General features: G+C 42.9%; 1 protein-coding gene across 2 annotated transcripts in view; it reads left to right on the plus strand.

Moving 5' to 3' along the window:
• Positions 1-15,597, plus strand: part of SHOC2 (SHOC2 leucine rich repeat scaffold protein) — a 279,109-nt gene that overhangs the window by 225,666 nt on the left and 37,846 nt on the right. For both annotated transcript variants that reach the window (XM_086922782.1, XM_086922783.1), the window contains one exon: positions 2,401-2,518. In XM_086922782.1, coding sequence (XP_086778908.1) covers positions 2,401-2,518 — 118 coding nt within the window. The remainder of the gene's footprint in view (positions 1-2,400; positions 2,519-15,597) is intronic.

The raw sequence follows: 15,597 nt of genomic DNA on the forward strand, positions 1-15,597 counted from the left end.
GGGACCCCATTCCAGTTCTGTCCTCGGTGTCTCTCCAAATATACACGCACCGACCTCCTTAAAGTCTGCAACTTGTGCCTCTCACCATAGCACAAGGCAGAATATTGCAACACTTGTCTGTTGTTCAGATCGAAAAAGACTTTGCGGGACCACCGAGCTCAACGAAGGGACATGCAGCTGCAGAACATTGAACACACCCCCGTATATCTTCAGAGGGGATACTGAGCAAGAGGAGATGGAAGCGTCAGCAGCAGAAGAGGAGAAGTCACTGTCCATCCAAGATTCGGATTCCTTTGAGTCCGAAGATCATCCATCTGGCAGGGTGCTGTGAGTAACAGCCCCTTTGCCCACTAAACTTTCTTCCATCAAACAAAAAGCTTCTGGGCCACCACTGCCTTCTGGCCATGGTCGACACAGATACTGCTTTGAATGTCCCACCCTCTGGCTCGGCACCGAAACAGCAAACCAAGCCTTCCGGCTCTGGCTTGAACTGAGACAAAACACCTTCGGCACCGAAACCTTCAGATTCAAACGATAAAGACCGGTCCAGTTTGGTGCCAAAACCAAGGAGCCAGTCCTGGAAACTATGCAGGATAAACTGAATCCTAAGCAAAAGAAAATGTACATTATTCCAGACACTGGACATATATTGGCAAAATCAGTGTCTTGCAAAAGGAAGATTCTTTCAGAGGGAATAACCTACAAAATCCCTCTAAAAAAGGACATTGCTTAAAGTCCTTTCCACCCTATACCTCAATCCCCTCCCACACTATCCCTAAATTCCCACCACCTTCTTCGCCATTACCATGCTCATACCCGTTAGACATTACACCACAGGGTTCTCCGATTACACAACCTGATCAAGAAGACGGGGATGACAATAGTCCTCCACCAATACATCCATATAATGAATACAATATTGATCCGCCTATAGATAATGATCCGGACTTATACTCTGCAAAAGCATCACCTCCTGATGACCACACAATTTCTTTCATGGAAGGTTGTCTTTCTAATTGCTATCATTTCATTAAGACCTGTTGGTAAGCTACAGGCATTAACCTTAGAAACACCTTTCTTTTGGCTTCATAAAGAAAGAGGTTCTTTGTTCAAACCCAAAAGTAATTTCCACTTTTCATATTAACCAATCACTTGAGTTACCCATGTTCTTCCCTCAACCTTACTCATAGCAGAAAGGGCTCTACACACACTTGAGCATTTATTATACAATATTGATGGGACAAAAGAGTTTCACAAAACAACTTTTTGTTGCATTTGCTCAACCTCATGAAGGCAATCCTATCTCTAAGTCCGGTATTTCTGAGAGCACATTCTACTTGCAAATTAAGAGCATCAATGGCCTTTTTAGGCAACATTCCCATAGTTGACATATGTAAGGCAGCTCGATGGTCTACACCACACACATTTACCAAACATTGTTGTGTGGATGTATTAGCACACCAACAAGCTAATGTTGGACAAGCAGTGCTAAAAACACTTTTTCAAACAACTGCAATGCCCACTGGGTAGCCACTGCTTCTGGAGAATACTGCTATACAATCTATGCACTTTCCCGGCTCCTCTGACACCTATGGTTGTTGCAGTTCTTATTATTCCCTTTACATTCGCCGTGACATCTCTGTACTACACTTACTTACTAAATTCTCACCCTCTTGCGGGAAAACAATCTAATGGAGTCGATGCCCATGTGCACTATCACCGAAAGGAGTCGCCGCCTTACCTTGTGACTGCAAAAGTCTTCTTCAAAGAAAAACAACTTTAAAACATCCGAACCCAATACTAGATGGCAGCAGTATGCAAAGCATGTGAATCTACAGCTCTACAAGCCAAGAACCGATGATTACAGGGGTAGTAACAAAGTCATTACTTTGATTGGCTGAGGTTTAGTTATTTTGTAATGCGAATAGTCTACTATTGAAATTGTTCAAGCTGTCCTGTGTAGGTTTATCATTGTTTTGCTCACTATGTCTACTGTGGGATCCCAGCTCAACAACTGAAAATATTAAAGCATGTGAACTGATGAAAGATATCAATACTGGAGAACTTTTGTTACAGTTAAGTAACTGCCTTCTTATCTCTTATATCTCACCCATCTGGCTCGTTGACAAGAGCTATATCGGTGTGTGCTATCAGAGTGATCCAGAGTTCCAGAAAACGTCTACAGAAGAATACGCTGTTCTAACTTTATACTACTAAGCACAGGAAAGCCCTAAAATTATTTCATTATTGAAGTGGCGTGCTCTTGTACGTTTTTTAGGACCCTTTCATGCTATTCCAATTAATTTGTGAAATGGAGATTGAAAATTTGCTGAAGTTGAGCAATGTTCTTCTAAGTTGAGAGAACTTCAGACTAATTATTTATTTTTGTGTTCTCATTAGAAATTGGTTCTGACTAACAATCAATTAAGCACCCTCCCTAGAGGAATTGGACACCTAACCAATCTGACACATCTCGGACTTGGAGAGAATTTGCTGTCACATCTTCCTGAGGAAATTGGTAAGCAAACCGTTATGACATCCTTCCATGCAATTGTTTAATGGGAAAATAATGGTGCTTCAATCACATACTCCTTTCATGTGCATTTCTATTCATTAGTAAAATATAACTTTACATTATGGACTCCATTGGGGAATGTCCTAATGATCGGTAAGTGAGCTTTGTGTGACTTTAGCGGCCATTACAAATCTGCTTATGAAGGTCTAGTTACGGTGAGAGTTATGAGCTCGTGCCATAAGGTAACTTTAGATTGCGGCCCTGCCATGCACAGTTTTCTCATCAATAATTTTATTGGAAAGGTGAAAAGTAATATTACCAATGATGTTTCACATAATATTTGAAAGGGGGTCCTAGGGGCAATATTTTAAAGACCAGACGGAATTCAATCCTCACTCTTAGCCATAAATAACACAAGAAAAACTGTCTGCTTCATCATATGGGATCTCCTCTTGGTTGCAAAACCTAGTGCAACCAAGGACTGCAACCTTCTCAACAGAGGAAGGTAGCTAACTGATGTTTTTGAGATATTGTAAGATGGATTCAACTAAGATCCCCAAAGAAGTGGAGCATGAATAATTAATAAAGGTGATAGTTGCAGTGCATTTGAAAGTATGTGACTAAAGTGTGATTTAAAATTGGCTACCGGGACACAAAACAATTTTATTAGGCGCTGTCCAGGTGCCAAGAATAAAACAGTGCGTATTCAGTTTGAAACAAATAACTGAAATGGTCCAAATCAATTACAGGTCTACATGTTTCAGCCTTATGATCATAATCTGATCAAGGCTTTCGTCAGGTCGGCTTTGGAAAAGGCGGCCCATGTTTATTTTTGCATCGAGCTTTCACTTTAACAATAGCTGCCGGCCAACCACGCGAGTGCTGTGTGGGGCGGCAACTATTGTTAAAGTGAAAGTGCGATGCAAATATAAATAAGCGGCTGCTTTTGCGCAATGGCAACCGCTTGAGTGTGCTATTGTGGTTTAGCAAGGCTTTCCTAAGTGTACGTATTTTTGTAATTTATGTTATTTCTGGAACTGTGCCACCCGCCCACAATCCAGTGACTTGAAACATGAAGAAAAATGTGAGTCTTCCCAAAGCCCTTCTTAGTCTTAATTCCCAAAAACCTCTGCTGGACACTGGCTGCAGCAGTAACACAATCTGGCTGAGGCCAGTCAACGCAGATGCCACCAGGCTGACTGGAAGAACACTTGCTGCCTTCGGGGCACGGATGTGTCACTTGCCCTTTAGTGCTGGCACGCGCAGACCGGAAAACAAGCACGCTAAATGTGTGCAGAAGTTAGAAAAGAGCCAGGGCATGTTGTATTACACAATCAAAAACAGGGGGAGGTAGAGGTTTTCAGGTTAGCTTCACCCTCCTTATTCAGTTCCACAACATTTGAAATACTGAAATAAGACACCTAACCATAGGGGGAACAGGGATTCCACAGACAATGTATAAAAAACCCTCTTTCCAGAAAGAAAAACTCTTTACTAAAGGCCCTTCACCCACCAGGGTTACCCCTAGGTGACATGCTTCATCCTTGGGGTCATCTCAAACTGCTGTGGATTGAGATGTGCTGCAAATTGCGGACTATGTAGGAGCACCTATTTAGAGACTTTGGGTGGTGGAGTGATGTGGAGTGGAAGAAAAATAATTAAAAATACCTACCCAGTGAGCTAATGTTTTATTCCTGCTCCTAGTTCATAAGTCTTAAAATCGAGGGTTAATACCAGGGAGAGACCTAACTAGGAGTGTGGTTTCCCTAGCATTGGGTCAACCGGTTTCAAGCTGTCCCCTACAAGCTGTTCTTCAGGGGCCAGACCCGTGCGTACCACTCCTAATTAATCCTGTAATGTGGATACAATGAAGTGCACACCTAATGTGTATACACACAGTACAAACTGTTATTGATTGATACGCCGTATCTGTTGGAATAAAACAAAGGAAGAATTAGAATACCTGCCTACAGTCACAAGGGCAGGATTGTGGGTCAAGGACGAGGGGTGGGGGTTTGATTCCTCCATCGTATTCCCCCCTAGGGTTGGTGGAAAACAAGTATATCCAAACAGTGAAATGGAGTGGGGGGGAGATTAAGACAATTACTCTGGAGTCAAGTCTTGAGATGAAAGCAACTACTCTCTATCCTCCAAGGGATGATTGGAAGTAGAGCAACCTTGGGGCAATGCTTGCCCGGAAGCGCTCAACCTTATGTAGGCTCATTATCAAATAAATACTGAAAATATTTAAGACATTCACACATTAAGGAGTGCTAACGTAAAAAGAAAGGGAAATGATGGTTAGTGTACGCTTATGCTTTTTCAGGAAAGGTGCAAGGCATGTGCTTGGAACTCACCACAGGTATATTTCTTACCATAGTGGCGTAGCTGGACCTTCGGCGGGCCCCTGCGTTTGACCCCCCTTGCTACGCCACTACCTAACCGCTAGTAAGAGTAAGAAAACCCAGCCTGTTTATTAAACTTGTGACAAACGTATTACAGGTCAATAAACGGGATTTGTCATCACAGGTATCACCGACAGCATAACCATGATAAACTTTTAAAGCCAATGTATTAGAGGTAGCAAATGTAAGTAGGTGCCATCAGTCCTTTGCTTCTGAGGTGGAGTTTCGGCCACGCAGTCGAGAGGCACAACAGGTGGGTTGTCGGGCAGAAAAACTGCTATATTAATCTTCAGTTTTCGGGCCCTTATTTGTAGCTATGTCTACTCTTATTTAGTGGAATTTATGAGCTATACCCTTAAATCACTGGGTCATTTTTAAAGCCATTTTGTTAATGTTTTATTGGTTTTTTACTGATAATTTTTATTGCTATTGAAATGTGTCTGCAGATATTTTTAGCAACAAATATGCAGCTACTTAGAGAAGGATACATTCCATTGTCTGGTGAATATTTATACATTTATCTGAAAGAAATGCATTAGTAATAGATTCCTTTACTTAGAACCCCAGGCGTCAGACTGGATCCGGAAGGTTTTCGTCAGCAGTACCCCTGTGCGTGGGTGGGCGTTGTGCGGCTCTGTGTACGTCGTTGGCGTCTTATTTGCCAAGATGACATCGCTGGAGCTACTTAGATGCCCCCACACAAGTGGACGTCAATTCTTTCGATTTCTGCGCCAGCAAACGCAGATCCAGAGAGAGCGGTACCCCCAGTCAATTTTTGCCAGTTTTTTGGGGGGACTTTTGTTCCTATTCTTTGAGTCTTTGAGTCCTGGTGTGTAGTGATGCCCAGTTTTAAGTCTTGCGCGGCTTGTCCCCGCACAATGTCGGTGACGGACCTGCACAGTCAGTGTCTCTACTGCCTGGAACACGACCATGACTCTGAATGCCGGACCTTGGCTCCGAAAACTTTCCGAAAGTTGCCCGTCCCGTGGGAGGTCGAGAAACCAGTCGCGAAGCCGCCATCACAATCGTTCAACGAAATCTTCGCACTCTGAGTCCGGTAAGGCGAAGCACAAGAAGTCGAAGAAGCGCAGTCGCTCTTTGCCTTCCCCTAGCCTGTTGCTCGGCATGGCTGGGGATGCTGATGGTGCTGCTCCCGCGGAGCCTACGCAGTTGCTGATGGCTACCCGCCCTTTCCGGGTCCATCGGCGACTCTGGCCCAGCTGCAGGAGTTCCTGTCAGCCATGGCACACGTCTTTGGGCCACCTTCGTGCCCTGTGGATTCAACTGGGGGTCCGCGCTCTTCTGCGTAGTTGGCTCCGGCCCCGATTATCAACGACTCCGGTCTCGACACCGAGAGACGCCCCATGGATCCCAGCCGTTGTCGGTTGGCCTAGTATGACCTCCATCGACGCCGCCTCGAACTGGAATTTCTAGCCCTTTCTCCATCCACCTCCTTTTTTGCCGCCTGCCCGGCAGGTTGTGGAGGACAGGGAGGAATGGGAGGGGTCTAAGGACCCTCCTGCGAGTTAGACCTGGACTGGGAAGAGGATTTGGAGGATGCAGGTGACCTGGATTTTACTCCTGAACCTGGCACACTGTCTCCTCCTACCATGGCTTCGGAGGAGAGTGGTACATATTCTGTGGTGTTGCATAGTGGGGCTGAGGCTCTACACCTCTAGCTCCCTACGGTGGCCGTCAGGACTAACCTCCTGACAGAAGTGCTTTGGCGGGCGTATTTCTCTACAGAGCCACTGCTGCCCTTTAATGACACTTTCGAAAGTTCTCTTGGGGAGATGGTCCAGGTCCAACACAGGGGCTCCCTTGGATAAGAACGTGGCTTGACTCCATCGCCTGGCTACGGGCGACCCCATTTTCCTCGCCCAACACCCTACCCCGGAGAGCTTGGTTGTCCAGGCCTCTGAGTCCCCAAGCGCTGGACAGGGAATCCAAGAAACTGGAACAGTGTGGGCCGTTCTTCCCATTCTGTGTGGGACACGGTTGCGCAGGTGCTGCCTGAGTGTCCGGAGGAGGCCCGGACGGTGCTCTCCCACGCTATTTCTGAGGGGAGAGATACAGCCAAGTTCATGATTAGTTGTATCCTTGACATTACCGACTCGCTGGGCAGGGCGATTTCCACGACAGTGGCGCTACGCGGTCACGCCTGGCTGAGGACGACTGGCTTTTCCGGGGATGTCCTGAACACTCTGATGGACACGCCCTTTGATGGCATTCGCCTTTTCAGTGACCAGGCAGATAGTGCATTGGAGTGTTTTGAGGACTCATGGACTACGGCCAAGTCCTTTAGGCCTTTCGGCCACGCGCACTTCTTCCGCTTCTGCTTTTCGCTCCTTTCGTGGCCAAGGAAGAGGCACCCAGATAAGTTTGTTTCAGAATCACAGGCCTGCGCAGCAACCGTCTCAGCGCAGCGGTATTAGATATTACATATATAAGTCTATTTTAAGATCCCTTTTAAAGAAATTTAGTGTGCAATTATTCTTGACTCATGTCTAAAGATTATGCAAGTCATTTATGAGCTAGTTCATGGTCACAAAAAAAACCTGTCCATTATGGCTAATACTTGGTTGGTAACGATGGGTCTGATATTATCCAATTAAACTCAAATACACAACGGTACAGAAATCCTGGATTCATTGCAATTGTGTGCTGCACAATATTGAAAATCACCAAGGGGATAGGTCTGTAGGATGAGTGACCAACCGCAGCACAGCAGGTCACAGGTTCCTCCCCTCCCACCACTCCGAGTAGGGCTGACGCTGTTCCACAAGCGCTGCGAGGTATGCTGTATTGAGTATGCACTTGAAGCTCTGCCCATATGTTTCATTGGCTTGTCATTGTCTTTCTTAAATGCTGGCTTCTGATTCAGTAATCTGCTTGTTAGTCCCTCCTTAGCACTGCATTGTCTTCATTTGTAACCTCCCATGAGGACTGGCCCTTTTACGCCTGTTACACCATCTGTTATTTAATCTATAGGCACTATTTTCTTCAGTGAGTTTTGTCTTACTTGCAGCATGATGTGCTTTCCTTATATTCAGCACACCATTGATGCTTTCACTTTCCAAGCAGCAGGGACAATGGTGGCAGCTTCTCTGCAATGCCATAGGTCTCGCATTTAGCAGAGTTATTGCTATTGGCATTGTAAATGACAATAGCTTAAACTCTTGCAAATGTGAAACCTATTGCTTCACAAATATTTTTTGTGGGTTTGCTTTCTAGCACTTCATGCCACGCTTGCACTTAATAGAGGCCAAGCCCCCTTCTTTAGACGCAGCTCGTCTAAAGAAAGGGGTGTGGCCTCTATTAAGTGCAAGCACTTCCAAATTGTAGTGTTCGTGGCCAGTAACCCCACGGATACTCATTTTCATAATTGATTAATTCAAGTCTGGCAAACTGTCTAAAGCTTAACTCCAGTAAAACTGAGGTCCTACTCTCTGGGATCATGTCACCAACTCTTTGGCCGCAGAACTCTGTTTCCTCCCTGCACCAGTAAGTAAGGTGGCAAACCGGAGATTAACCTTTGATAATAAGCACTAGAGAAGTGATTAGTATTGTTTGTTATTCCCGCTTTATAAAGGAGAAACTGTTTTTCTTGTGGGTATAGTATAACTTAAATTACTTAGAGTGCAAGGATGTAGTTATATCCGGTTAGAAACACTGTATTACCCAAGATATTGGATTCATACACTGGATCCTAAAGATACCCAAGCACTCCAACAGTGTTGTACATTAATAAAGGGTCCAAACGTTAAGGACTTGTCACTCAAACAAAGTATAATTTGTATGAGAACTTGTAAGCTTCACTGCATTGAAAAGTTTACATACTATGTATTTTCTTCAAAAACAGCCAACACCTGTTTCATCATACAGTGACACCTTACAAGGTTGTGAGAAGTTGGGGAAAAAAAATTACAAACTGAAATTATTAGCTATTTTCTAGAAAGAGTAGCAGAGAGAAGAGAAAAAGAAGAATATATATTGAAACTGCAATGAGGAAACCGGAACAAGCAAGACAATGTAGAAATTCCGTAATTTGATTCACAGTGCAAAGAGAAGGAAACTGAACAGTACTCTTGGGTTGTATCCAAGGAGTAGACCCAGTGATCCAAGCCCTGTTAAAAATTGAAGTGTGTTAACACTATGGCTGCTAAGGCAATTCCCCTCCTGTGCTGGGAATTGCCATTTTGCTGGTGTCATGACGAGCTGAGCTCGTCATGAGCACAGCTCCAGGCTACCTCATGACGAGCTGAGCTCGTCATGAGCATGGAAGGGGTTAAGAAAAAAGTACAAATAAACTGCAAATTAGTGTTATATACCGTTGTGAAGAAAGGTCTTATACTGATGAAAGATCCAATAGTTTGTGAAGACCAGCCTCAAAAGTATGGAAACGTAGGTCATAATTCAGATAGACTTGTTGGTAGGTATCTTATATAGCCCTCTGGCAAAGTATAGTACTTTCTTGTAATGTCACAACAACATTATACTGGTAAAAGAATGCAGATTGGAAATTTAAATATTTCAATATGTAAACCTAATTAAAGATAATGTAGATGGCCTATTTGTTGGGAGTCCAGCTTACATGAATTAACCATAGTGAGTTGCTCGCATGTATTTAGAAATTAGTAGTCACTCATCTGTTAAGACAGTAAATTAAGAATGTTGTATGTTTATTCTTGTATAATCATAATATATAAATTCTGCAGTGAAAGAAGCCTGTATGTCATTAACCGTAGAAAAGGGGGCACACTGCTAAACTGTCGAAAGCAAGTAGAAGAGCTTCCCAACCATGTAATGCAAAAAACATTCTCAAAGGGTGATGACAAAGTATGTGGATTCCAATATGCTGTTGATATAGCATAATACCAAAACGTAATTTAAATAAATTGAAAAACGTGTTAAATGGAAAAATGAATGTGGAAAGTGATAGAATTATGGGGAAGTCGCCAATATTAAAAGGGTCTTAACTAGATCTAGAGAACCAAAAAAGTGAGAGATCTAAGTTTGTCATCAAATGTAGGAGTCCATAATATGCTCCAATCCGTAAAGTCGAGGGAGAAACCAGTTCAGTAGTAAAAATGCGAAAAAACGTATGGATATAAGGAGGTATAAAACGTATTATATGTCAATATATTAATCTACTAAGACATATTAAAACTATAAAGCCCATGCCAAGTAAAGAGTTAATGCAAATGAGACTGTACGGTGTCCTGTATCCGAAAGTACTCCCCTCGTTGCGTTAAAGGGTATAGTAATGTCTGTCAAGATTAAATAAATGTCTACTGATGAGTGTGCAAAGACCTATAAATACTATAAAGCCCAAGCCACAAAGTGTATAAACACATGAATCAGTACTGTGTCCCATTTTCAAAGGCACTTCTCCGTTGTCACAAAGGGTATATTAGTATCTGTCAAGAATTGGGTGTATTCTGTAATGGATACGGTTTCCCGGACATAGATCTGTAGGGGTAGTTAGCTAAAGTAATACGACTCGGAAGATGTCTGTAAACAATTGTAGTAACCGTTACGAAAATGCAGTTTCCCGCAGATCACTTACCCGAGCGTGATTCTTTTCCTGCCTAGAACGAGCACCGAGCAGTTATTAAGATGCCTTCTATTTGTTTGAATGAGTTGTGCGTAAACTTATTTACAGAGAAAAGGGACTGCCCGGAGTAGAGTTCCTGAGAATGTAGTTAGAATGCAAGCCATATTTAAACATAGGAAGAAAGTTCTTGGGGCTATGAATCTTATTATAATTCTATACTAATAAGACAAATAAAGCGTTGATAAGGGTAGCTAAAATGTAGAGAATAACTATGTTCAACGCATTAAATGTACATGTTGTAAAACATCATGATGTTGTAGAGAAGGGGGTGTGCCCTAAATGCAAAATCATTATGTACGGTTGTCAGTTATGACCTTATACTGTCAGAACTATCATTCCTAGAATGGGTAAAGTTTTTTAAATATTAAACTGTATGGAGTTTAATGTAAAATTTGTGAGATCCACTTGGTCAAAATCTCCAAAAAGAGAATGTAGACAGTAGAATTGAGGGTTTTAAGTAGGTAGGTAGTGGAAGAGTAGATAATGGAAGAGGAAGTTAAGAGTACATATTCAAATATTTTCATGTTAATGTTTGGTACAGCTAGACTGTTTTTGTGATGTTTGTATATCACATTTAGTGCATCTATATATTCTCAATATCTACAGGTTTGTTGCTCCGCACATGGAGATTGCAAGGTAAGTATATTCCTGGAATGGAAAAGAACATAGGTCCTTCTTTTGATGCCCATTATAACACCATCACTTCATCCGGGTTCTTTGCGCTAAAATCTCTTAGAAAGATCTTCCCCTTTATTCCCCAGAGTCTATAAAAAATGGCCACATCAGCCTTTGTGATAGCGAAGGTTGACTACTGTAATGGCCTATTCGTCAACATCAGGAAAAAGTGTTTGACAACATTTCAGATTATCCAAAATGCAGCTGCCCGGCTGCTACTGGGTATCCCCAAGCATGAATCTGCTTCCCGTGTGCTCAGACACCAACATTCGCTCCTAGTTAGGAAGTGTATAGTCTTTAACCTTTTGTGATTCGCCTTTAATGCACTGTATTGCATTGGCCCAAAATACTTTAAGCGCAACTGTCAGTGGCATATTCAAGCTAGACCCATGAGGTCTGCTGCAGCACACAATCTTGTAGTACCCAAATTCCAAAAGACTGGTTAGTGGGGCGGAAGCTTTCTGGTGGGAGCCACAAGATTTTGGAATTCCCTTCCTTTTGAACTGAAAAAGTAAACTTAGTTGTTGGCATTCAGGAAAGCACTCAAAACATGGCAGTTTACCAATACCATTTATTTCTCTGCCATTACGGTCTCTTCCCTGAGTTAAGCACCTGGACACCCGCAGGTATAAGATGCACTTTATAATTTAAAAAAAAAATAATTTTGTTAGGACATTACCAAGCAGATTGTATATTTAGTTAATGAAAAAATCTTTGGTATGTATGTATCACCCTTTTCGTGAACGAAAAGCGATGTTATACTCATTAAAAATATAATTTCTACATTGCCAAAGGTAAACAACATTCTACTTTGTGTGTATCTGGCAGAAAAGTAAAAAACTAAATCAGAATCCACAACGGTGAGATATGAATCACAATTGTAGACTGAATAAATGTAATTTGTAAATATGTATGGACAAAGAAAAATTCCAAATCAAAATTTTATATACAAGCTGATTGGAGATAATTGTAATCTAAGCAAATCACATACTTAGAAGTGCTTTCATAGTATGAGAAAGCGTCTTTAGGGATTCCAAATTAGGCGCACTAAAATTTGGCACACTAAAATTTTACATTCTTGGACTCTCTGGAACAGATTTTCAATAGTTATAATAAAATCCCTTCCCATAGTTACTGAACTAGAACAAACTTCTTCAAACACAGAAAACCAAAGATTAGCACACATAATTAAACGAAGGTGTAAATAACTATCATTCTCTATTGATGACCCCCTCCTGTCACAAAATAGTTTTAGAGCACTTGTAATCTATGACAAAGAGCTTATTAAAGCTAAAAATTCCATGCTTTTAAGTCGATCAAAGTTTAAAAGTATTTTAGATATGCCTGGAGGAAGTCGGAGAGCTTTCAGAAAATGATTTTCACCAATTTGCAAGTCGCCCACCTTATTTTTAGATTCCTTTAAAGTGCTGACTTTCAGAATTCACCTCTATACAGCTCAAGAGATGGAGACAATACTCAAATGGCATTGGTAGATGCAAAATGTATTGTAGCATCACCACGATAACCTAATAAGCTTTTGCTATATTGAAGCTACTTTCGTGGACATCGTTTGGGAGCAAAGGATGTGCCAGGAGGAGCAGGGAGCAAGTTAATAAGTTTTATGTTAGACCATCTTGGCATACGAGTAGATTCTATGTCTAACACCTTTTCCAGTTTTATACTTCCTTAAATCATACTTGATTAAAATAACTTATGAAAGCTTATGAGAATAATCTTTGCTTTTGTAGTATTTATAAAAAGCCATCAACTGGAACTAAATTCAGAGCACCTATTCAATAAGTTTTGAAGGCCCACAGGATTGTGGAAGACTAAAATCGTTTTGCCAAAACCAAAGGGGATGATAGACTGAGTGTTGAACATTGCAAGCACTCACCCCCAGTTAACTGATTTGGGTATAATCCATCATCTTTCTTTAGCTCACTCCTCCACCCCAGTTCAGACATGGCCATATGCATATCAGCCTGACCCTGTGCCTCCTGGAAACAGTCCAGCCCGAACTGCCAAGCCATGTCTTCCCTGGACCGGACCAAGCATCCTGGGACCGGTTTCTGGCTAATCCGCCGTCAACAACCAGGCTAGCTTGAATCCAGTGGCAAAGTGAGCAAGAGACCCACGTCTGGGCATACCCTGCCAACTTAGGGCGAACAAAGCAAAACCAAATTGTATTGTCTGCAGACGATGTTGTAGAAATTGTAACCCCAGATAGTGATGGAGAATTGTTAACACAGTTGAATGATATACAAATTAAATCAATTTAGAGCCAGATTATGACCATGGCAAACTCCTTCAGTTACTCACATGATCATCTGGCAGTCCCATATCTTGCAAATTCCTCCAGATCTTATTTTTAGAAAAATTTTTGACAACTGATTTTATCAACAGAATCTTTACACATACAGAATATATTTAACAAGGAAACCTACATACATACTTGTGAATCCTACATAGAAGTATATCTTTGTATACCTTGTGTGCAATTTCGACCCGCTTCTCTGCGTCTGCTTGCCTAGTGTACTACTAAAACTTTCCAGGTTCCCTGCTCAATTAATGCCAGAGACAACCAGAATTATTGAACTCACTTAAATTTTCTCATTGTTTATCGCTTTTCGTATCGATCAAAGTAGTCTGGTAAGTTGAAGAAAAAGCACAAGAGATCTAAGCAATACTCCGCCCTTTCCCACCACTTTCACTCCCCAAAGAATTTTCTGGGGCGTTACCATACTTCTTGATCCCTCTTCGGATGTTAGTGGACGTCTGAGCATATCCTGCAACTTGTTCTGGCACAACCAGAGTTTACAGGGCTGTCCGCCACCCAAAAACAGATTGAAGAGCTCTAAAAGGCCTTGCTTTGACTCTTCGGATCGTTGCTGACTCCCTCTGGCAAGCTTTTAGTCGACTTGAAACAAAGACTCTCCCTCCATAATACTGCCGGAGGTTTCGTCCTCTGCGCATGTTGGACCCTCCGAGCCCATAGAGTTCTGTGTTTCCAAGGTGTCTCTTGCTTGGAGATGCGTTCTACTTCAAGTGAAACTTAGACTCCTGTATGCCTTTCCACTAATGCCAGTCCTACCTAATGTTCTCAAGAAGATAAGGACCGCCTGGGTCCTAGTCATCCTAGTGGCTCAAGATTTGGGTACAGATATTATGGTATCCAGAACTCCTGGGCTTGAGCTTCTCTCCTCAGACCAATCTGCCTCTCCATGAGGATCTGCTGTCGCAGCAGCAGGGCAGGGATCTGTACCCAGGCCTTTGCAATCTCCACCTTCATGCTTCGATATTGATGGACAACAACTGACCCACTTTGACCTTTCTCTGGAGGTGCTGAATGTCCTCTGGCAGCCAGGCATCCCTAGACAAAAACTGTATACTCCTGTATGTATGTATTGTACACTTATATAGCGCAAAACTGCCACCCAGAGGGTATCCTGGCGCTTTTGACTCTAATGAACCAGCTACAGTCACGTTATTATGCTGTTCTAGGGAAAAGATAGGGTTTTAGACTTTTCTTGAAGGATGGAAGGTCCTTCAAGCTCCTCAAGGACAGAGGGAGGAAGTTCCAAAGCTTGGCAGCCGCGTGTCCAAAGGACCGGCCCCCCATCCGTAGCCTATGGATCCTCGGAACCACCACAAGATATGCTGAAGAGGAGCGCAGAGGTCTCGCTGCGTGGTACCAAGAAAAGAGGTTATGTAGCATGGCTGGACCTTGGTCATGTAGAGCTTTAAAGACCAGGCAGGATGATTTAAAGAGGATTCGCTGCTGGACTGGCAGCCAATGGAGGTCTTTAAGTGCGAGAGAAGAGGAGGCAGCGAGCGGCCTAGAGAGAGCTAACTTCACAGCCATATTTTGAATGCGCTGCAGCGTGTTGATCAGAGTGCCAGGAGCCCCTAGAAGCAGTGCGTTACAATAATCTATCCTGCTAAAGATAATGCCACGCACCACCTCTGGCCTAGCCTGGGTCGGGAGCAGGGGACGGATTTTCCGCAAAGTACGGAGTAGCATCATATATGTGGAGATGGTTTTGTTAACAAAACCGTCCAACTGAAGGTTAGAGTCAAACATGACTCCGAGGTTGCGGGCGGAGTCCGCCACCACCACATTGTCCAAGGAGGAAGAAGGCCAAAGGTCAGTCGGTAAAGGACGCGGGACGCGGTCCGATGAGCAGTGGAGTACCTCGGTCTTAGAGCTATTGAACTGGAGAGAGTTGTTTTTCAACCAGTCAGCAATGGCAGTCATACAGCGATGGAAGGTCTCTGTAGACACCGCATCTTTTCCTTCAAGGGAGAAAATGAGCTGGGTGTCGTCGGCATAGTTAATCACTGAGATGACGAAGGATTTGATCAGACTGATCAGGGGGCAGAGGTAC

The sequence above is a fragment of the Lissotriton vulgaris genome, chromosome 5, assembly GCF_964263255.1.
Source record: "Lissotriton vulgaris chromosome 5, aLisVul1.2, whole genome shotgun sequence".
NCBI classification, from domain to species: domain Eukaryota; kingdom Metazoa; phylum Chordata; class Amphibia; order Caudata; family Salamandridae; genus Lissotriton; species Lissotriton vulgaris.